Genomic DNA, 24196 nt, shown 5'->3' on the forward strand with positions numbered 1-24196 from the left:
CCCTGCCCTACACACACCTAGCTAGCTATCACTGCCACAGGAGTCTCTGCCTTGACATCACTCATGAGATGGCTGTAGATCTTCATCTTCTCTTTTGACAGGGAGTCCAAAATAGCTAGGGATCAAAGGGTGCTGTCAGAATGTTGTGCATTTTCAAGGGCAATAACACGGACAGCTCTGCCTGAACAGTGAACGTCCATTAGGCAGCCTTAGAGGCTCCTGTGAAGAGAGGGCCGGTGAAATGTATTGTCTGTACAATGCTTAAAGCATTTAAATTATTATATCCAGGTGTGCAATGATGCGGTGCTACTGCAGAGCTTTAGAATCCTGGCTTGAACGTGTATAGGGCGACTTTACTTGCTCCAAGATCTAAGAGTGATTACCTCATGAGGTGCAAAACACTTTTCTATGGTTGCCTCCGGCTCAACCGTCAAAAAATATACCTTCCTTCATGCACTGTGACTCTTTCTTCACCGGCACCAGCTGCCTGGCTTCTCTCCTCAACTCTATTATTCCCTCTCTCTTTCCATCTCTCTCGCTCTCTGCTCTCTCTCTCTCTCTCTCTCTCTCTCTCTCTCTCTCTCTCTCTCTCTCTCTCTCTCTCTCTCTCTCTCTCTCTCTCTCTCCCTCACTCTGCCTCTCATTGGACTGTGAGTGACAGCACATGTGCTGGGGTACATGGGAGGGCCACTGTTGAAATTCTAACCCCTTCCCCCAAGTCTCAGAGACATGCCCCAGCTATGGCCAGGGAGGGGCTGTGACAGACATGCACTGGGGGGACAGAGACACACACTGAAAGTGGAGGCTTGGAAAGGCGAAAGGAGGGGGTTCATGATTTGAGAATTTTGGCCCCATTGCCCAATACTGCCCAGAGCGTGGAGGACTGTGGAGTCTGTGGGTGTCAGAGGCCTTAACACCAGAGGTTTTGAGGCAGGCACAGAGGATGGCAGCCCGGGTGTTGGCAGTGTTGTGCGTTCTAGGATCTCTGCATTGGCAGGTAAGAAAACAAGATTAGAAACAGGGTCTGGCGACCTCTGTGAAATGATGTGACCAAAGTTGTACTCGTATACACTTGTATTATTTAAATTTTGAATTCTGCAATGGGCCTTTCCTGTAAAGCATATATGTGGCAGGTGGTCGTGACTTCCACGACCACCTTTAAAGGCCGGTGTTGCTATTCCCCCTCCTGGGGGGTCCGGGGTTACAACACAATCAAAACACTTCTATTTGCCACTTACAGTCCAATGGTGTGAGGAAATATTATATACGGTGATGCCGCACTATAATGCAACCTATACTGTTCTTGGCTTTTCAAAAGGACATTTACTAGGAGGCTAATAGCATTGTTTGGTGTTAGGTTTATGGATGAGTTGAATGCTTTTGCTTCTGGGCACTTATGTTAATTAAGGCATTTGAGAGAAAATGAAAATGTTTCTTAGAGTAGGATCTCGGTTGAGGAATGAACTTAAGCTGTGCCACTCTTCAAATCTACAATTCATTCATGTTTATATGTGCGATCTGTTGAACTAAACATGAACCCACTTTCATCAATAGCGGCAATAAACTTTGTCTGGATTCAAGGGATGTGAGTGAAATAAACATTTCAGCCTAGATGGAGATAATATGATGGATAGCGTTTGAAAGCACAGGAGACTACAGATGTGTTTAGAGGTATCGGGGCATCATTAGTACCCTCTGTCATCAGACACCATTATGAGATCTAGAATGGATGGCCATGTAAACAGATATTTTACCAACTGCACTTTGTTTGGAGCAGTAATGGAAGCCAGGTTAGGGGGTGAGAGAGAAATGACCTCCGCTGAATCTGGGGTGAAGACAAATGGCCTTAATTTGCTCTATAATTCATTATAACTGTTGCAGGTGCTATATAACAGAGAAAATGTATATCTGATGATGTGTATTCCAATCACTGAAATGTAAGTAAACTCATGAATACATTAAATGTACATTAATGAATACATTAAGTGTATAAAAATGTTTCTTCATGGTAGAAAGCCTTTTTTATGCTGGCTTTAGGCTATGTTGTGTGAATCAGTTACAGTACATTAGTTGATTTTTGAACATGGGAGTGACAAATCATTGATAGAAATAGGTAGATAACCAGTTCATCATATAGCCATATGTTTGACACAACATAAGACAGAGAAGTAGTGAGTTAGTAGTGAGTTTGGCTAGCATCACTAATATCTAGTTAAAAAGCTAATGTTTTGCACATCCGTGTAATCTGTGGCTGGTGTAGGACAAAGTAAATGTATCAAAGGAAAGAAAAAGTCTGCACAACAGCTTAATGCTCTGAAAAAGTTTTACTGTGCAAAATCAGCAAATAACAGCAAATTCCTCAAGTGAAGATCATTACAGTGACCCATGACTCTTATCTAGGATTGTGGTGTCACGTGAGCAGAATGATGCAGTCGGGGAAACATATACAGGTTCTATTTACACAACAAGTGCAGAGACAGTTTTGTCTAGTTTTGTAATGAATCCCACTACTAAGATGTGCTAAGAAAATTACCTAATACAAAAGTAAATACGAAGATAGATTAAAAATACTCCTACAAAAATGACATAGTAAAGCATACAAAGGTAACTGTACAAGCGACCTCACTGTTGTATTAAGACAGGCAAGTGTTCAGTGTTAAAGGGACAAGGTACAATGAAGGCAACACTTTATATGACAAACAGAATTAACTATTTTTCAATTCCACCAGGTCAAAATGCAAAGCAATAGGCGCACAATATACACACATCAAGACAACAAACGAGCGGCTGCTGAATCTGTAGAAAGAGAAGACAGATCAAAGGTTTTTCTGTTTCTTTCCTTTGACAGCCTCACTGATATGTCATCAAACCATGATGACATTAAACTGAAAAGGCCTTTCTGTTAAAGACATCAACCGTATAACTAATATGTCCAGTTATGCACAGATCATGATCATTATTAGATTATATAAGCCTTGGAACGATTTCAAAGTCCATACTTGTAGGCTACTAGCCTTCATGGTCTAGGCTGCAGGATCCATTAAAGGGGTATTTCACTTAAAACACTTCTGTGGTCATTTTAACGTCTTCTCTGGCTTTTGTAGGCAGCTCAGACAGTTTTTAAGTTGCTTGATTCAATATTTAGATATTTGATATTCATTTTATAAACCCATTGTAACATCAAACTTAACTTTCGCCATGTTAGATTAATTGAAAACACACGTCCCTGCTTCTGGTGACTGATATGTCCTTCTAATGCGTGAGGAGGCAGTGTATTTTTTTTTTTTTTTTTTTAAGTAATAAATAAATAAAAAACAACCCTGGACAAGGACAATATCTGTCACCAGAACCAGGGATGTGTGTTTTCAGTCTCACATGGTTAAAATAGAATTTGAAGTTACATGTAGGAAGGGGCGTGTCTGATAATAATAATAACTAGAAAAAGTGCTCCTCGGAGCACAACTCTCCGCCAGAAGACTTGTGTTGGTTCGAAGGTCGCGAAGGTCGCTATCCCTCTTGTATATGTAAGTGTCCTATCCATCCTGTCTGGTTAAGTGTCCTCTTCCGTTCATTCTGTGTAAGTGTCCTATCCCTCCTGTCCTATCCCTCCTGTCTATATAAGTGTCCTATCTGTCCTATCTGTCCAATAAGACAGATAGGAACAATTGGACCGCGACTACTTGACTACTTCCGGTTCGAAGGTCTGGGAGTGAGCTAGTGGCCGGATTTTCGGTATTGGAATCTGGCTTATCACAGTGACACATGTATTTATAGGTCGCTATCCCTCTTGTATATGTAAGTGTCCTATCCAACCTGTCTGGGTAAGTGTCCTCTTCCGTTCTGTCTGTGTGAGTGTCCTATCCCTCCTGTCTGTATAAGTGTCCTATGTCATATCCCTCCTGTCTATATAAATGTCCTATCTGTCCTATCTGCCAATTATGTATCAGCCATGCAACCATTTCATGGTTCCCGTCTTACCTCACTCTGACAGTGGCGGAGACACTGTCAGAGTGATGCCATGTATATATAGGCCCGGTGGCGTCACTAGCCAATCAGATCACAGTATTTCACGTGTCACGTGAGGCTTGACCAATCGGTGTGTCATGTTTAGAAAGTGAAAACGCAGTGATAACAATACTCTCCTGGCGGAGAGTAATAATATCTCAAATGTATATAGCGCTTTTCTAAGTACCCAAAGACGCTTTACATGGGGGGGACACCCCTTTGATATACAGTAGGTCCCAGTTTTTACAGTATTCTACATACAGTATATTGGAGAACCCTCACAGCTCTGTGTGGTGGAACCCACATTGGTATGAATTCCACATTGCAAATGCCAGAGGTGTCATAAGTCAGAGTGGGCTGGTGACAACGACTGAGTTAGGTTACATTACAGACTGTGAGGACAGAAACTCGGTTTGTTTGTTTTCACGTGTTCCAGGTGGACTCGATGCAATCTGCAATTAATTAGTGAGCAAAATCACAACATTTATCTCACCTACAATAGCTGGTTTTCCCAGAGCCAGGCCTTTCATCAGTTTTGCCTGATGACTTTTATTCTCATAATATGCTTTCTTTTTTTAGTTTTTAGTATTTTTTCCCCCCAACAATACATTTGTATTGTTTTGAAATGACCTATTTTAACGTCTACACAGTAAAAATCCTCAGTGTTCTTTTAACTTGTGCGTACCAATACATGGGTCCATTTGGTTTCATTGGTACGCTGTCTGAGTTAAATGAACACTGAGGATTTTAACGTCTACTGAGGGTGGGATATACAGTAAGGAGTGGGCAGAAGCCACAGCTGTTTCCAGATGCATACATGATGCCATTTGTCCCGCTCTGTAATCCCCCAGGCGGAAAGAGGAGAGCGGGCCGCTCCTCAACCATGAAATCAGGGACAAATCGAGAGTCCGTAGCAGCAGCCGGCTGGTGCTGAGTTCTTCTTACTCATTGGAAACAATCAGTCAGTACACTAGGACAGCGGCTAAATCACAGGATACCTGCTGGCGGTTTTACACTGAGAGAGAGAGAGAGAGAGAGAGAGAGAGAGAGAGAGAGAGAGAGAGAGAGAGAGAGAGAGAGAGAGAGAGAGAGAGAGAGAGAGAGAGAGAGAGAGAGAGAGAGAGAGAGAGAGAGAGAGAGAGAGAGAGAGAGAGAGAGAGAGAGAGAGAGAGAGAGAGATTAAACAGACCAAATCAGCTAAAAAGCAATCAGGCTTTTTTTCCCGGCTTTTTGACGGATGTTATAACACAGCAACAGTATCAGTAACAGCATTATAAAAGGTTGATTTGGTCTCACTTGAATTGACTCAAATGGATGACTCTGAAGTAATGTAATGGTAAACCTGTGATAGTGCTTCAATAGTCGCAATCTATACTGTATGTGTAGTGTGTGGGTATGAAAATGTGCTTGTGTACTGTATTCATTTATAGAGGAGTCTTTACTACATTCTATTCTTATTTGTTAAAATATTTCTTTAATTTCTGAAAACAAATTCAGTAATTTTGGAGGCTAGGTTATATCCACGTTATTTATTTAGTGCTGTTATCTGTGTAGTGCTAATTTTAGCTAACAAGCTCACTCAGCAATCATAAAATTCAGACATCTGCATCAGGGGAAGACACAGTGGCCCCAAAAATAGAGTGTTCGGGCTGGGCCAAGTAGATACAATTTGGCAGGCAGTGGAAGTGAGACGGCATGGGACGGACTGTCTGTCTGTCTGTCTGTCTCTCTGTCTGTCTGACTCACACACACACACACACACACACACACACACACACACACACACACACACACACACACGTCTTACTGATATTGAATGAATGGGTGACTGGGCCTGGGGACCAGTAATAGAAATGACCAGAGTCAACATAACCAAGAGACACCTGTGTGACCTCCAACCTTTTGGCAGAAAGGATTGTCAGGCATGCTATGCTTCCTGTGTGGCCTCTCCTAGAGCTTTCTGACTGACCAAGGAATAGATTTTTTGATAATCAGATTTTAATCGCATTCCTAACAGACGATTAATGCCAGCTCATAGACTCAAGCCTGATTTATACTACATCACATGACGGTGTTGCACAGTGTAAATAGCAGCGCTAGGAGTTCACAACGCGTCGCAGTGCGTTGTCATCTTGTTGACAGAGTATATATTAAGCTTTAGCCACCATATCTAAATATGTATTTAAATGTATAACAAAATGAACATGAACATTTAAACTTGCAACCTTAAGCATGAACCTTAATGTGATTGGTTAGTGCCATTAGATTCATAATAACAAATACTATAATTTGTCTTAGTAACTGTGGCTCTCTACTTTAGTGGCAAGCTTACCCGTTAAAGGCTAACTGAAACTACATTGGAAAACAGAAACAGAAATATGCTCTGCAAATATTGATGTGAGCTCATCATAACCACATCCAAATGTCATACAGTCAAATAATGGCACTCGTTTTTCACATGAATGGTTTGAACCAGCTGACACAGACAGGCATGTGTGGCCTAATCTGTTGAGGAAGGGAAAATAGACAGCAACAGTAGTTCATTATTTGTTTTCTCATGGAAATTCCAGGCCTCATAAGACTCCGATAAGTGTAGGATAAAAAATGAGAATGCATGTCAGCGATGTAAATCATACTATATACTGATTTCATGGTAAGATTATAGCTGAACTTATTTGCTCCAAAACTCACGTTGTGTGTGTGTGTGTGTGTGTGTGTGTGTGTGTGTGTGTGTGGGTGTGTGGGTGTGTGGGCCAGCGTCTGACCAACCGTCTGGCCACCACCACACTTTCCAATGACATAGAAAAAAGTTCATGGGTGTAAAATTTGTAGTTAATGTAGGCCTAAGCCCTTTCTTTCCAGGGCCCAGATTTCATTCATTTCAGCCATGCATGTGTATAGTGCCACGGCATTGGTATTGCAATCATTTCTGTCTGTGTGTGATTGTAATAGCCATTGCTCCTACATATCTGCTTGGATTTGGATAGTGTTGACAGTTGTTTAAGGACCTGAAAGTATTTCATCTTATCGTCTTCTTATTATATTAAAATCGGCTTAAGGGAGGACCGGCCAACGGGCGGGCTGACGGACCACGTCATCATGCTCATGTCACTATGACTCAGCCATAACCATATAAGGAGTTCCCAATGCAGCTACGCCCAAATATGGACTGTATTGTCCAACCTCAATGTGTCGTCATGGCATCAGGCACACAAAATGGGGTGTGCCCATTTATGGGCATATACTGATGACATCAGCGGTCTCCATATATGGACATAAAACGGACATTACAGACTGACAGATAGAGATCTCCATAGCCTAAATGGGCATATTGGTCGGATCGGCGGTGAGGAGTAGGTGTGAGGGAAGCGTAGCGGCCCGAACCTCTAGTTTGTAATAATTTCCATCAATGTCTAATGGAGATTATATTTAAAAGGGCTTAAAATGGAGTTTGAAGTTGCTATGGGGGTTTCTAGGTGTGAGGGCCCGAACCTCTAGTCAACATAAATGAGCACAACATGAGTTTTGAGTGCAGTTCATCCATTACATGACACCTCCCTCTATTTGTAGCTACCTATTTCTGAGTTTTGAGTGGATTTTTAACATCGTACCAAAGAAAGAATTCTCCATCTCATCCATTAGCTTTTACAGAGTTGTGTGTTTCATCCAATCACACAATAGCGTCCCGGGCTGAATGTCATGATGCTCTAACTCTCAACTAATGGTTCATGAGCTTGTGCTCGCTCTCTCTCTCTCTCTCTCTCTCTCTCTCTCTCTCTCTCTCTCTCTCTCTCTCTCTCTCTCTCTCTCTCTCTCTCTCTCTCTGTCCACAGCCCTCCTCTCAGACACAAGTAGACAGAAATGGTGCTTATAATGAGCATTAGTGAGGAGGACCAATTATATGACGATGGGTGAAGTGGTCCTTTAGAGCGTCCCGGCTGAATGTAGCTCTGACCCAACAGATTGCTCATGAGAGCCTTTGCCCGCATCAGCCAGATACTGAAGAAAAAAAAAGTGATTTTTGTTTTGTATATATATATATATATATATATATATATATATATATATATATATATATATATATATATATATATATATATATATATATATATATATATATATATATATATACACACACACACACACACACACACACACACACACACATATATATATATATATATATATATATATATATATATATATATATATATATATATATATATATATTACACCGCCCAAAAATAAGACTAAACTTTCATTCATACAAACATGGAAACATATTCACCATGCCATGTTGGCTGCACTACTCTTCTCATAAAGATGCTTCTGTGGCAGGGACCGGTGCACAGGACACATTATTGTTGAAATACCTACTTCCTATCTCAAATTCAAAATCCAAAGCCTGTGCACTAAAGATCTGGTACAGAAATATCCTCCCAAACAAAAATTGCGTTAATACATTATGAAGCAGTATGAAGTCACCATAATGGACATATTGTATTATGTTCATTATGGTGACTTCCAACAGAGGGCAACATGTCCTGATTGACTGATTGAAGTTTGTGGTTAATGGTTATGAAAAACATTCAAAATGGTCATCCTGTACAAACAACCCTTCAATAATATATACCGTATATCTTTTTTTACATTTTTTTACATTGGATTATGGAATGTGTTCCAGGGCCACAAGACAAATAACTCCCCAGGGGCCAGATTTGGCCCGCAGGCCGCTAGTTGAATATCAATGCGTTAAGTTACACAATTAAATAAATACATGTATCATTAACAACATGGTGGAGCGCAGCACTTCCAGATCCTATCAAAGGCTTTGACCTCTCACGTGCACGTGTAGGCATCTCTCCGAGTGCCAATGTATTCAATCAATGTTTAATTAAATGATCCATTGTTTACTCAAATACAAACTGTGTATAATTTAGTACAGCCAGGTAGATGTACAGCACCCTTTTTTGGCCTAGGTATTACACTCTTCAGTTCATGGGCTTTTCAGTTCTGTGTGTCTTGGAAGATAGTTTGACAGTGTGGTACATTATTACCATGAAATGTAGCGCTCGCTCCCTGGTGTAAGGGTTTAAGTGGAAACACAAGCCCCTAGCAAAGGCCAGCAGGTCTACCCTTTCTTTTAATGGCTTAACTCTGAATTTACTATATCATATAGTCAGAATCTATTTTGTTAGGGTGTACATGTTGACTAACACTTCACCCATTTTCAACCTTGTCTTCCAATACCATAATTGGCCCTTATTAATAATGATCATTAAAAGATGACAGCATTTCTGCGTCTCAAAGGTTGGCTGTAGACAGTTCAGAAAACTGCCTACCAATGACATCATCAGTGGAGATTCAAAGCTAATGGAAACTACAGAAAGCTAGCACACTGAAGTAGAAGCCTTTGTTCTTGCATCAAAAAAAAGAAAATAAACAGTACAGGTAGTACAGTCAAAGGTTATGCTAAAAGAATAACGTGTGTGTGTGTGTGTGTGTGTGTGTGTGTGTGCGCGTGTGTGTGTGCGTGTGTGTGTGTGTGTGTGCGTGTGCGTGTGCGTGTGCGTGTGCGCGTGTGCGTGCGCGTGCGTGCGTGTTTGTTTTGAGTGTGTTTATTTTCTAACAGCTAAAGCACCATTTTTTGTTGGTATCTTTTTATTATTAGAAAGGTGTTATGGTACACAGCTCTGTTACCACATTTCTTTATTCTAGAAGGCCTTTATCTTTTATATTTGTTTGTTTTTATTTCACACTTGCCATGGCAATGTAAACATAATGTTTCCCATGCCAATGAAGAATTTGAATTGAATTGAATTTGATTTAATTTAATTGACAAAACTGTCCTATTATTATTATTATTATTATTTCAATTGTCTCAGTAATAACCAATCAGCATCTCAATAGAGCTACTGTCAAAGGCTGAAAACCAAACATTCTTTCCTCCATTAGTGGCCCTTGGTAACAATGTGCTCCAAAAAGCCTTCCATGCTACTCCAAGGGGCTAAGGTGAAAGGCCAGGGTGTTAAAGTATCAGTAAAAAGCCCCTAAAAACAGATAATCTGTGTGTAGTGTTATTGCCCTGCCTGTCAGACAGGGCAGACATTGGTGTAATTGGTAAGATGACACCTTGTTGTTGCTGCCCCATGCTAGCCTGGTAAAGACATTAAGACGGTGGCAGAGATTCACTGGGGCTGCCACCCAGAGACGAGTGTCATCTAGAGTTCAGCCTGCTGGAGCATGACAAGACAGTGACTAAGGGTCTTAAATGGACTGTGAAAAATCAGTTATAGAGCTTGTTAGGAGCCTTTCTCGCCACCTCTGAATTTTTTTATTTATTTTATTTATATGTTTATGTTTATTCAGCTTTCAGCATGATCACAGATGTTTAAAAAGACAGGGGCCATTAAAAACACTGAATTATTTTGCTGATTACAATACAAAACTTCAAATCTAAAAACAAAGCAATTACCTATCTAAAAATCTAGTACCCTAAAACACAAATCTAAAATCCACTATCATTTAAAAGTCTGCACATATATGGGATTGGTGATTTCTTGTATCTCTCAGTTCGGCAATGTAGAGTGTCCAGGTCATCTCCATTCCTTGTTTGGCGACCAGAGATCTCCTTCCTGAGGCGGGGTAGCCAGTTTAGGTTAGCTGTTTAAGTTGGACTTAAACAGCTTCCTGGCAAAGTCGAGACACAGTTGAGTGCGCCTCTCTGCTAGGGTGCACAATGTGAGGCTGCGGAGAGCCTCTGTGTATCCCGAAAAACAGTTGTCTTCTAAAACAGTTGGTAGTTATTGCCTTCAATGTTGGAAAGTGTTGACAAAGCCTTGAAAATGGACTGTCATCCACATAGATACAAAGTTTAAAATGAGACAACTTATAACTGGACCAGAGGAAGTGGTAAGATTAGGGGCCATAATATCCTGTGGCTGCTCAGCAGGGCAGCTTGTGCAGCACTGTGTCTATGTACAGTATATATAGTTAGTTATTATAACTATGACTTCGATTTTGAAGTATTACAGCACCACGTGCGCTATGTCATGGAAGGTTTTACAATTGCCATATAGTGAAGTAATAGCCATGAAAATAGCTGGCTTACACATTGATGATACTGGATGACAAGTACTTGTGGAATGTGATTGTAAACATCTCAGTGAGTGTGTACTGTAGATGATGCCTGTAAGTAGGTGGGAGTGGAGAATATAGATCAGTCTAAGATTAGCATGCCCTCTAACTCAGCCCACACATGCCAGCCATGGCTGGCATTCCCTTCCTCACTATTCAGCTGCATGCCACAGCATCAGTGTATCATTTTACCTAACCAAGAGACCGGGCAGGGCTGCCAGGCCATTCACGAAATAACAATGTAATTGACTGAAATCCACCAAACGGCTTAGTCATTTATTTAGGCCTATGGCTCCATTTATTGAAAATTAAGAGGTGATCCATAATATTCTCTTTGACAGGATCAATAATCTTCACATATAGAGTGACATTAAAGTAAATACTTAGCTTTTAATGGAAAAACATCAAGTGCCTGACTTAGAGTAAGCTGGTGTAAGTGATATACTTTAGCTGTTGGTGACACTGAATGGAATAAATGCTGAATTTGCAGCACTCCACAGTCCACTGTGTGTGTGTGTGTGTGTGTGTGTGTGTGTGTGTGTGTGTGTGTGTGTGTGTGTGTGTGTGTGTGTGTGTGTGTGTGTGTGTGTGTGTGTGTGTGTGTGTGTGTGTGTGTGTGTGTGTGTGTGTGTGTGTGTGTGTGTGTGTGTGTGCGTGCGTGCGTGCGTGCGTGCGTGCGTGCGTGCGTGCGTGCGTGCGCGTGCGCGTGTGAGTGTGTTTACGCATGTGTTTGGGTGAGGAATTTTGACAGCAGGACAGATCCGTAAGGTGACCCCCAACCTCTAGTCAGGTGCAGAGCTGAGCATAAAGGGGAATTTGTGTGGTGACTGTCTATGAGGGTGGGAAAGCACAGACTCTAAATCCATAGTCGACAGCTGTCATGTGAGTGTGAGTCTTGCATGTGTATGTGTGTGGGTGTGGGTGTGTTCGAATACTGTGGCAAGGCAGCGATGAGGCAAATGAATGTGTGTATGAGTATGTGAAAGTGAACATGAGGCGTTTGTGTTTCCTGGTCTTAAAATTAATTTGCACCCAGATCAAAGGAGGCCGACAAAGACATGCATCAGTGAGTGAAACCTGAAGCCATTCCTCTGTATCCCCTCTGCCCTGGCCAGTGCTGTGGATTCCACATTAGAGACGGAGGGGTTAAGGCTGGAGTTAGGATAGAGCCATTCAATCAGACCCAAAGAAATGCTGTAGCATAGACACAAGGGAAATGTTGACGTGGTCCGAAACAGCTGCAAAATTTGGAACACAGTTTGTATTTGACTAAGAAAGAGTACATCAAACTATGGATAGACAATACTCTTGCTGTAGGGATCATGTTGCTGGTGGTGGTGGGCGGAAATTGAGTAGATGCAGTAGAACCCTGGCGACATAATCTGATATCCTGAATGTAAATCTGTGATACCGTCCAATATGTATTGAAGAATAATGGACTAGTGTGCAGGACATTATTCTTCAGCATATCTTCACTGTCGACCAAAACCTTGTAGTAAATCGTTACTTTTCAGGAAATGGAACAAATATCAATGGATCCAATGCAGTTATTATTTAGTCAAAAGCTCTTGTTAGTACTTTTCAGTAGTTAAATATTTATGAAATCCATAGACAGACTTAACCACTTTCAACCTGGCATCCCAATTTTGGGCATGTCATTATAGGTGAAAATGTAATTCTTATTATTATTATTTTTTCCCCCAAAAATAACAGAGCTACAAGCTCACAAAGTGTCATGATGTGACGTGTTGTAAAATAGGCATTAAGGCTATCAAGGACAGGGTGTATGTATACATGACCCCAAGTAGACCTATCACAGTAGACCAATCCCCACAAACCACACAGCTCAGCTGACGCTGCTAGTTCGCCAATCACAGCTCAAAGTTAGCACATAATCATTCATTAGCACATCACTGCTGCCTCATTCACAAAAGTAACACTCAAGTAACTTGCTGTCTATAACTACAGATTGCACAGGGAAGCCCCACCGTTATTAATACTGACTGTTTGTTCTACACCAGTGAAGGCGTTCCAGGGGGTCCCCAGCAAAATGAGTAGATATAGCATAAAAAGCAGTTTAACCAGTATAAACCTACACCGACAAGCTCAATACACGTCACATGTGTGAACAATGTGGAATATCTTTCTTGTGTGGGGTTCCCTGGTGCAAAGTATTTTCAGATTGGGGTCCCCAGCCAAATGCATTCATTTGGGGGTCCTTGACATGTCAAGTTTGAGAACCATTGCTCTACACACCTGCCCAAAACAGATCTTTCAGATCTTATTTATTTGTGCTTACATTGTTTTCTCTTGACTCATGCTGGAATTGTTGATTCTTTCAGGTGCAAAGCTCCTCAGAAACACAATACAAGATGGAAGAGCTCCGGCCTGAGATCTTTAATCCATGGAGACATAACAGCAGGGGATTGGTCAGGGTGAAGAGGGACTGGATCATCCCTCCAATTAGAGTGTTGGAGAACAGCAAGCAAGTTCCTGAAAACTTGGTCCAGGTTAGATTATATTTTTCTAAAGTAGTGATTACTTTGTCAGTCAATGCTTGGGCAAGTTACAAATGAAACGGAATGCCAGTGTTTTCATTATTCATTATTATTATTATTATCGATATTATTAATATTATTATTATTATTTTGTTTTTTATTTATTTGGCAGGCTGGTGATGGTTGGAAAGGTTGAAACCTTTCCTATGCATGTGTTGAAATTCCTGGTCATAGATAATAGGTGTTAGTATATGCGTGTTTATAAAGACATGGTTAAATGTAAATGTTAGTTTTAGAGTGCCAAGTAACCCACAGGTGCATACATCTTACCTTATAAGGAGATGCATATAGAACATGCATTTAGAGAAAATATCAACATTGGGGCATACAAGTTTTATGCAGTAGCCTAGAATTGCTCTATTTATAGTCTTGAATATTTCCTCCTGTTATAGGTCAAAGGCCACTGTGAGCTCATACCCTCCCTGCCTCCCAACTTAACCTCCCTTAAGCGTCAACACACTCACATGTGGTGTGACCACATGTGTTTTGCACTTTCCCGTCCCTCATCCACCTTCCCATAAGGTTCTGATCACCAGCCTTGTCTCCTGTCTGTGTCTGTCCAGATCAAATCAGACAAAGTCTTCACAGGAGAGGTGATCTATAAATTAGAGGGACAAGGAGTGGACCAGGACCCCAAGAACTTGTTCGAGATTGATGATAAAACTGGTATTATACGAAGCAAGGCGCCTCTTGACAGAGAGAAATACCAAACCTTCACGGTGAGACCACATACTGCACAGTACATGAGAAGGAAGGTGTTGAATGTTCTAATGCCGCTATACAAATGCACAATCAGACGCACATATAAAAAAGTCACAATGTACTAGGGCTGGGCAATTAACCAAAAATATAATTAGATACTATCATTAGAACCAATAACTGACTTATAATTGCATAATCGAGAAGAAAGACTTTTTTAAATAATAGTTTTGCTTATATATCAATGAATCGTCATGAAGAAAAATAGAAATCTATTAGAAAATATGTTTATTTTAAATAATTGACTTGATTGATTAGTCTGATAAACCACTTACCCCTGTACAATTTTGTTGTACAATGGTGGTGTACAATGGTGGTGTACAATGGTGCCGCAAATTGCCGATGTACAAGCTCACAACGCGTCGCATTGTGACATGTTGTGAGCTTGTAGATCGGCTATTTTCACCTTTTCATTTATGGTTAATTAATCGTATTCGAGGGAAAGATTTGAAATAATCGTGATATTGATTTGAAGTCATATTGCCCAGCCCCACAGTGCATGCTACAAAACATTGCACAACATCCTTCAATCCAAGGTTCTGTGATGTTGTTTCACGTCATATATCACACTCGTGTCACAGACATAAGTTACAAAAAGTCAGAGGTCAGTTTGTATGGCCCTTAATGGGCAACCAGGGACAGACTTCAGAATGTTTTGGAACAGAGGACTTGACATGTAACCCATGGCGCTGAAGAAAATATCCTGCACATGTAACATTCCAAAAAGAACAAAAGATAGCTATTGTGGCTTTCGGGTAGAAACCTTGTATCTCATATTTCATCTTTTTCTTTTATACATTTTTGCCTATAATGACATGCCCAAAATAGGGACATCAGCTTGAAAGTGCTTTATACATATTTTGCCAATAAAAAGTATTAACAAGAGCTTGTGACTAAATCCATTGGAACACAGGTTCATTTTTCTATGTTCTGAATAGTAACGGTTTTGGAGATACAAGGTTTCCGCCTGACAGTGATGATATGTTTTAGATGGTGTCCCAGAGAGACTTACCAGGCATTTGATTTATATACAGTATGTTGTAAAACCACATGTGTTCACATAGCAGGAAAAACAACATTCACATGAAAACATTTACCTGTTCACAGAACAGGTTAATGTGTTCATAGAACAAGTGTAATGTAGTGTGTGTGTGTGTGTGTGTGTGTGTGTGTGTGTGTGTGTGTGTGTGTGTGTGTGTGTGTGTGTGTGTGTGTGTGTGTGTGTGTGTGTGTGTGTGTGTGTGTGTGTGTGTGTGTGTGTGTGTGTGTGTGTGTGTGTGTGTGTGTGTGTGTGTGTGTGCGTGTGTAGCTCAAAGCCTTCGCCCTGTCCACAAGTGGAGAGAGACTGGAGAACCCTACTACAATAGAGATAGTGGTGCTGGACCAGAATGATAACAGACCCACCTTCACCCAGAGCCAGTTTGATGGTGACGTCCCAGAGTTCTCAATTCCAGGTAAATCCATATATTTGACACAAACCCCTCCTCTGACACATCTTGTTGAAGCACATGCACATCTAGACACATTCCCAGCTGCATTTCATGATTTCAACCTTATGTAAATCGCGAAGTCGTCTTTCGAGTATCAGTCAAATTAGCAATAGAACACAATATTCTATTGATTATTGTAAATTGATCATTTCCCAAAAACCCATAAAGGCCTCGGATATATCATAAAAAAAAATAGGTTAAATCCTCAATCTGCAATTTCTTCAACTTGTTGGCTGTATCTATGTAGAACAGTAGGAACATACAGTAGGTTTAGAATGATAATTCTACATATTCCTTTCACGTTGGTTCACAAATCAGTATGACCCTGATACTCACTGAAAATATTGTTATGACTTATCTTCAACAGACAATGTGTTACTTTTGGTGAGTGACATAAGTGTAAAATAGGCCTTACATACAGTGTCTTAACTTTGCAGTTGACCTAGTATTTCTTTTGATTGTTTTCACAGGCACGTCAGTTATGTCAGTCTCTGCCACTGATGCTGACGACCCGAACACAGATAACGCTCATCTGAGCTACGCCATCCTTCGCCAGGAGAGCGACCCTCCCAACGCTGTGACCAAGACCATGTTTGGCATCAACAACCAGACTGGGGCCATTTACACCAGAGACGTTGGCCTAGACCGAGAGGTAGGGGGGCGCTGATGAGACATCTCTGTAGATGTCAACCTCATACATGCTTCAGCTTCTTTTTCTAAATATTCTCGAGATGCAGTATTAATATATGGTCCTGGTCATATGTCCAAAACCGTAGCTTTACAGGAAATTGAAAAATAGAACCCGTGTTCTAAATGGATACAATGTAGTTATTTTTTAGCCACAAGCTGTTGTTACTACTTTTCATTGGTTCAATATTTATGAAACCCACAGACAAACTTAACAGCTTAATACATAATAATACATGAAATGTTGAAATATGGAGCTACAAGGTTTCTGCCTGACAGCAATGATATATTTGCAAGGACACACACTCAGAACTTTAGCAGTTGATTTCAGTCAAATGTTCTAAGCGTATATTATATTCCCTCCTAGGTGGTGAAAAGCTTCAAACTGACCCTGCAGGTAGCTGACATGTCAGGCATGGGCCTGACGAGTGAGGGTGTGGCCATCATACGTATAACTGATATCAATAACCACGCCCCACAATTCAACCCTGACCTGGTGAGTTTCATACCACCAGTTGCGCTGTCTTTTTGCTTCTGACAAAACATCAAACAATCAGGGACGTGCACAGATAGACTCTAGGTGGTGCTAGAGCACCTGCCCTTTGCCCTCTTGACCAGAAGTGCCCTTTTGAAAAAAATACGTTTTTTTTCCCAGTTTACAGCAGGGGTCTTCAACAGGGGGTCCGGGACCCCTAGGGGGTCCTCAGAGTTACTACAGGGGGTCCGCCAAATCTTTATGTGATATGATTTTTCTTTTTACCATAACCACTCGAAACCTAGCATCCCTTTTCTGAGGAGAACTTTAGCCAAAAATAGCAGATCTACAAGCCCACAACGCCTCGCGCTGCGAGGCGTTGTGTGTGTGTGTGTGTGTGTGTACACATACAGTATACATACAGTACATATACTGTATATAGGTTCTATTCACAGGATGCTATATTTTGTGTGTTTTAATCCCTGCTCTGTGCTTGTAATGTGTGCTTACTGCAGTATGCCATGTCAGCGGTGGAGAACAGGAAGGACTTTGACATTGGCAGGGTCAACGTGACAGACAGAGACGACCGTGGAACAGAAAACTGGGAGGCCAAGTACTCCATTGCAGAGGGCGACCCCAATGGCAACTTTGCCATCAGCACAGACCCTGACACCAACGAGGGCATTTTAACAGTGCTGCAGGTACAGTAAGCTACTGTCAGGGGGGGGGGGGGGGGGGGGCAACAATATCTCTAAAACACTGAAATGTTTGCAACATTCACCACGTGTCCCGGTTTGACATTTGTATTTGAAAATATGGTCACCCTAAGGTGGGAGCAGGGGTTTATTGTTCAGAATGTATCTCACATGCTACGTATAGCTCCATCATGTTAGAATGACAACAATGGCATTCCTTTCATCCAGTTATTTTGGTTGTGTGATCAAACACTTGGCCATGTGCGAGATTTTCAGGCATTGCACGGTGCACTTTTACACAGCTCCATTTGATGCGAACAAATAACTGGTGGCAGCATGGGTCTTTACCATGGTTCTCTATTTAGATTTTTTATAAATCAATTCTGAAAAATGGAGGGGAGTTAAGATACAGAAGCTCCTGTCTAATTTAAACCTGAAACTACACTGAAGCCCGCCACCCTTCACACACACGCACGCACGCACGCACGCACGCACGCACGCACGCACGCACGCACGCACGCACGCACGCACGCACGCACATCCACACTCATTCACTCACTCATACCGCAATTCAATAGCATCATCTAGTGGTTAACTCTTAAACTACAGGACTGTGGCACTCATCTCATCTCATGTATCTCAACAGATGCAGTAGGAAATCAAGTTGAATACCAGGCATACACAGTCAAATACGGAATGTTAATTTATCTCTGAAAGCGTAAAATGCGCCTGTAAATTTCCAAACTGTCTGGTTTTCAAGATTGTTGTCATTCTTTACGTGTCTAGGTAGCTCATTCGGCAGAGCACTTGCCTTTGAACCACATGGTCCTGGGTTTGATTCTGTGTATTCAGTGTATGAGTTGGGTAACCAGAGCGCTCGCCCCAAAACACACTTGTCCCCTTCTTTTTTCCCGCGGACTGCTCGCCCCCCAGTGGTTCTTGAATTTGTTTTACTGAGGTAAAGGTTAGGAATAAGTTTAGGGTTAGCCATAGTTTTACTGCGGTTACATTTAGGAATACCATGGCGACCGTTCCGAGTTTTGGGTCGAGTGATCTTGTATTCATGAGTTGCACGGCTTGGGTAACTGAGTTGTGCGTAAAGTAGCCTACTGAGACCTGATGCGTTATACCTCAGCAATCCATCTCCCAGGGGTCTAGAGCATTGAAAAGTGGATAGACAACCTCATCTATCCCTTTTTTTCAGTTTTCAGCTTCAGCTTCTGTGTTGTATCTTCAGCTTTCAGCTTCATTGTTGTAGTTTCAGCTTCTGTGTTGTATCTTGTTTGCCTTACAGCCATTGGATTATGAGATGCAACCCGAGTACAGTCTGATCCTGACAGTGGGAAATGTCAGACCTCTGAGCAAGGCTCTCAGCGCCCCAGTGAGCAGTGCTACAGTGGTGGTCACAGTACTAAATGAGAATGAAGCCCCTCGCTTCAGGGAGGACCCCATAAGGATTGTGGTCCCTGAGTCAGTGGTCCCTGGCACGATACTGTTAAGCAACATTGCCTTTGACCCAGACAATACCAAACTGAGGTACAATTCAGCTGTACCCATGTGTTGATTTAAAAGAATGAAAAAAGTAATAATATTAAGTGAACCAGATCGTTCCATTTTACAAGTGTGTCCTCTTCTGTGTCTATGCCAGGTATGAGATGAGCAGAGATCCTGACAGGTGGTTGGACATTGACAAAGAGACAGGAGACATCATCGCCAAGAGAACCTTCAACATTCGATCCCCGCATGTTCAAAACAACGTCTACAGTGCCGTTATCAAAGTTGTTGGTCAGTGGTGGACAATGTTTTGAGAGTGTCCTTGATAGTTACTGTATTAGCCCTAACCAGGCTTTTATACTGATTGGATTGCTGCATTTTGTTAACTTATGTTACGTATTTCTCTGTGTATAGATGCTGGTGGCGTATCAAGCACTGCCACGCTGGCCATCACTCTCAAGGAGACCAATGACTTCCCCCCTAAGCTGTTACCGCTGAGTGGAACTGTGTGTAGCCATGCATATGGGATGAAGGCCGGTCTGGTTCTGATGGCTGTGGACGAGGACTTGCCTCCACACGCTGAGCCCTTCACTTTTGAACTGCCAGAAGACCTGTCCATCAACTGGACCATTATAAAAATCAATGGTAAGGAGTGAGTGGAGGAAGCGCAGAGAAATACTAGCATGACGCTACAGCTGCACTGGATGAAGTCTCGTCTAATGCCACTGTCGTTCTCCCCCTTTCTCACATTGTCTCCAGAGACGCATGCTGTGCTTCAGTCACTAGTGGAAATGGAGATTGGAGAATATGCAGTGACCGTGCTGGTGTCAGACTCTGGCAGCCCCACCCTGAGTGCATACGCTGAGGTCAATGTTACTGTGTGTCCCTGTGACTCCTTTGGAGACTGTAAGCCGGAGGCGGCAGCCATCTTGGGCTCTAGTGTGGGAATCAGCTTCATCGCCCTGATAATTGTCATGGCCAGCATTGCTCTCTTACTGCGTAAGTGATAACATTCTTATAGACACTCCCCATAGAGTCAAATACAATTGTTAATGCTATTTTGTGGCAGTATACTATAGTCTAACATTATTATGGCATAGTTATAAAATCACAATAACTATATCTAGATTGATCAGGGTCATGGCCCTTAACAAGGTGACGATACACAAGTTTTTAGTTGTTTGACGGTTTCCTCTGCTGTGTGATTTTATTGCAGTGCTGCTCCTCTTGGCGGTGGCGGTAAACACCTGCACCCGAAGCCATCACATCAAAAAAGGAACAGGTCTGCTTGTTGGTGAATCAGATGACGACATACGAGACAACGTTTTCAACTATGACGAGCAGGGAGGAGGAGAAGAAGATGAGGTTAGATTACGTGCTCGCACGCATGTGCATGTTGTGGACACATAAACACTCACACAGGAGTATAGCAGATATTTAATCTAAATCCCTATCCCAACGTGTCGAGTCTGCTAGAAAATGTCCGTCAATCTATGTAAAACTCTTGGAAGAGTTGTGTCGCGTTTCCATGTCCTCTCAATAGAACAATGTATGTAAAATATCATCAGAATTGCCCTAACTGATTTAATAAAATCTGCCTTTGTTTAATTCTCGTCCAGAATGCCTTTAACGTTGACCTGCTGTGTAACCCCAACGATGCCCCTTCGACCCCTGGGTCCTTCTGCCCGGTGCCCGGTGTCCCCCGAGGGAGGCAGCCTCACCTAAGGATGGATGCCCCACACAACCTACCTTCTCCTACCTACCCACGGAGGCCTCCTGCAGACCCTACTGACATCGAGGACTACATCAATGATGTAAAAAGCTTTCACGGTGGCCCGTACTTTGAAAGAGCCTATAACAGTGGTTCTCAACCAGTGGTCTGGGGACCACCAGTGGTCCTTGAGGGGGTTCCAGGTGGTCCCCAGCTAAACGACCCTTACGGGTCCGTTTGGATTCATTTTACGCTCTCAAGAGTTAAATTATTGTCAAACATCTGCATTACTTAATTAAAGAATTGTTATTTTGATCAATGTTTTTATTTTCACATAATTTTTATTGAAGAAGTCAGTTTTACAGGAGGATAAACAATGACAGAACTCTTCTAATTTTCTGTGAAAAAAAACAAACGCACAAGACAAACACAACCCCCCCCCTCCCAACCCTCACAAGAAAGTAAATTACATGGTATTAAAAAGTACAGAAAAGAGGGCAAAAAGTGGAAAAGGCGAGAGAAAAAAAAGACAAAAACAAAAGCAAAACCTGAGAAAAATAAAATAAAACTCAGCCAAAAGAGTATCCGAGTAGATGACATGACAGCATGTATTATACAAACAAGGCACAGAGAAAGCTCAACCCACACCGTTCTCAAACACTTGAGGGGTCTCCTCGAGCACGGGCTCCGTCGCAGGAGACCGACCACCTATCCAACAGGGGTTGCCATATTTTCAGAAAGACCTGTTATTTTTTGATGATTGCATACCGAATTCTCTCCATATGTAGAACATTGCCCAAGTCTCTAAGCCACTGCTGGAACAGAGGACTAGATTCAGATTTCCATTGTTGCAAAATTAAACGTTTGGCCAGCAATGTGCACAAAGAGATGGCACGACCCTCAAATGATTTAATGGAGGGATTGAATGTCACAAATCCAAAGATAGCCAGCAGTGGATCGGGCTCAATATTTTTATTGAAAGCCTTTGAAATATAATCAAAAATAAGTGACCAAAATGTGTTTAGTTTTGAGCAGAACCAGAACTGGTGAGCAAGTGTGCCGGTCTCCTGCTTGCACTTATCACATAAGGGAGAGGTATTGGGATATATGGCATGAAGCCTTGACTTTGAATAGTGTATTTTGATCAATGTTTGCCTGTTTATCTCTCCTATGGTACCAACATCAATACAGCATAGAATTGTGGACAAAATCGTGTCCAACGATAAGAAAACGTTCTTGGTCTGAGAGGCTAAATCTCATCAAACGGTGGTCCGTGGCTCAAATGCCGAATAAACAATGGACCTTGATATGAAAAGTGTTGAAAACCACTGGCCTATAATAACAGCACTCTTTTCCAGGTTGGCATCTGACGTTGTCATTTTGTCCTTTAGGGCCTGGAGGTTGCGGATAATGATCCTAATGTGCCTCCGTACGACACAGCGTTGATCTATGACTATGAGGGCGAGGGCTCACTGGCGGGCAGCCTCAGCTCCATCGCCTCAGGCAGCTCTGATGGAGACCAGGACTATGACTACCTGAATGACTGGGGACCACGCTTCAAGAAACTGGCAAACATGTATGACCCACGCTAAAATGGGCAACAAAGTATGGCAGGATGACCTATGCGGATAATCCAAGTTAGAGATTATGCCTGGTCTTGGACACGATGTGAACTGGACACACTTGAGCACAATTCAGTCCAGGACTAGGGTTAGAATATGTTGAGAAATATATTCACATAATGCCACATTTAAATCTCTGCTATGGCAAGTCCAATGCCCTTAATTTGTTGGGTAATATTTGGAGTCATTTGAACAGACTAGGGAGACAATTCTTCAATTTTGTCTCTCTGTAATGTACTCTGGATTATAAGGAACAGTACACATGAAAGTAAAAGTGGTTGTTGACATGATTAGCAAAGAGTGGAATGCAACAAGGGAAACAGAATGTGTTTAGAAAATGTACTTTAACCTCATTCTCAGATTATATGATTGTGCATAGTGCGTACAATCAACAGGACTGAGATATTTTTTTATATATATAAACGTTTTGTAAAATACATTTCCTTTGATATTGATTTTATTTGTAAACATATTTATCCATTTGTATCATGAATCCTCCATTCCAGCATCCATTACCTAAGCTTTTTGGAGGCATCTCTTACAGTTTAACATTCAACCACTTCACACAGACGATGTCCTATTTGATCAAATTGTTTAGATGCAATGGTTTGATTGGTATTTTTAGACATTTTCACTTGGTTTTGATTTTATTGTCAAATACAGAATAAATGTAATAATTTCATGTATTGTGTGTATTCATTATGAAGAGATGTTCCTTCCAGGGTGCACATTTTCCTAGATAATTCATCCATTTAAAGACAGAATATCCATCCATGCAAAGATGTACTCGGAATGTTTTAAATAAACCTTTATTTTAATATTTGTCAGCATGATAAAGCATTGGGGGCTTCACATTCAACTGTGTCACAGGGGGTGTAAGTGATATGTTTTGTTAAAATAAGTGTTAAATCGCTATATATTCCCATAGCAATCATGCAATTGAGTGTTTGTTCAGTAACATGGGTCTACCCGTCACTCCAGCTCTTTAGTAAACAGAAAATACATTTTCAGGTTAGAATACCAATGTCATCCAATCAGGAGAGAGAACTCATACAGATACAGGACCAACAAGTGAAATTGGAAGTGATGAAACAAACACATTAACAGACAAAATTGGAAATGCAACCTTTACACTTTTTAATTTGATAAAATTGGTGACCCACCTGAAAATGCATTTTCTGTTACCAAAGTGCCGGAGAGATTGGGAGAACCCTGTTCAATCACTCTATAGCAGTGATTATCAGAATTTAGAGAAATAATTAAGGGGATAAAAGGACCAAAAATATCACTTTACAGCACCTTTAAACAAACCAATACTTGGACCCTTTTACAAAAATAATATTATATTAGTTTTCCTAATGAAAACAAATTACTCCCCCCGCCCCAACTACTTATTCACGCTGTACACGTCTTGTATGACCAAAAGGCTCAGCATGTTAAGTGCTCACTTTTTCATTATCAATACATAGACTGTATCCATGGTACTTTCTACACTACAGTATGGTTAATGTGTTGAATGCTGATCAATAACTGGATGCTAGTCTGAAAGATACATCTGTTGAC

General features: G+C 41.5%; 1 protein-coding gene across 1 annotated transcript; it reads left to right on the top strand.

The window, feature by feature from the left end:
* The first annotated feature begins 786 nt into the window (after positions 1-786).
* Positions 787-23315, top strand: cdh15 (cadherin 15, type 1, M-cadherin (myotubule)). Its single transcript, XM_084063452.1, has 14 exons — positions 787-997; positions 13485-13652; positions 14264-14419; positions 15769-15913; positions 16420-16601; positions 17004-17132; positions 17627-17812; positions 19101-19342; positions 19455-19591; positions 19715-19945; positions 20060-20299; positions 20517-20665; positions 20920-21114; positions 22403-23315. Exons 1-14 carry the CDS (start codon positions 944-946, stop codon positions 22601-22603), a joined length of 2415 nt encoding a protein of 804 aa, XP_083919578.1. The 5' UTR covers positions 787-943; the 3' UTR covers positions 22604-23315.
* Positions 23316-24196: the final 881 nt, after the last annotated feature.

This window comes from Gymnoscopelus microlampas (assembly GCF_963454915.1).
Source record: "Gymnoscopelus microlampas genome assembly, chromosome: 1".
In the NCBI taxonomy this organism is placed as follows: domain Eukaryota; kingdom Metazoa; phylum Chordata; class Actinopteri; order Myctophiformes; family Myctophidae; genus Gymnoscopelus; species Gymnoscopelus microlampas.

Bases quoted from the DNA above. Each gene is read 5' to 3' on its own strand.
- cdh15 (XM_084063452.1), top strand. From the start codon at position 944: ATGGCAGCCCGGGTGTTGGCAGTGTTGTGCGTTCTAGGATCTCTGCAT. The intron at 13,653-14,263 runs GTTAGATTATAT...GTGTCTGTCCAG, and splicing joins TTCCTGAAAACTTGGTCCAG to ATCAAATCAGACAAAGTCTT. The intron at 17,813-19,100 runs GTACAGTAAGCT...TTTGCCTTACAG, and splicing joins GCATTTTAACAGTGCTGCAG to CCATTGGATTATGAGATGCA.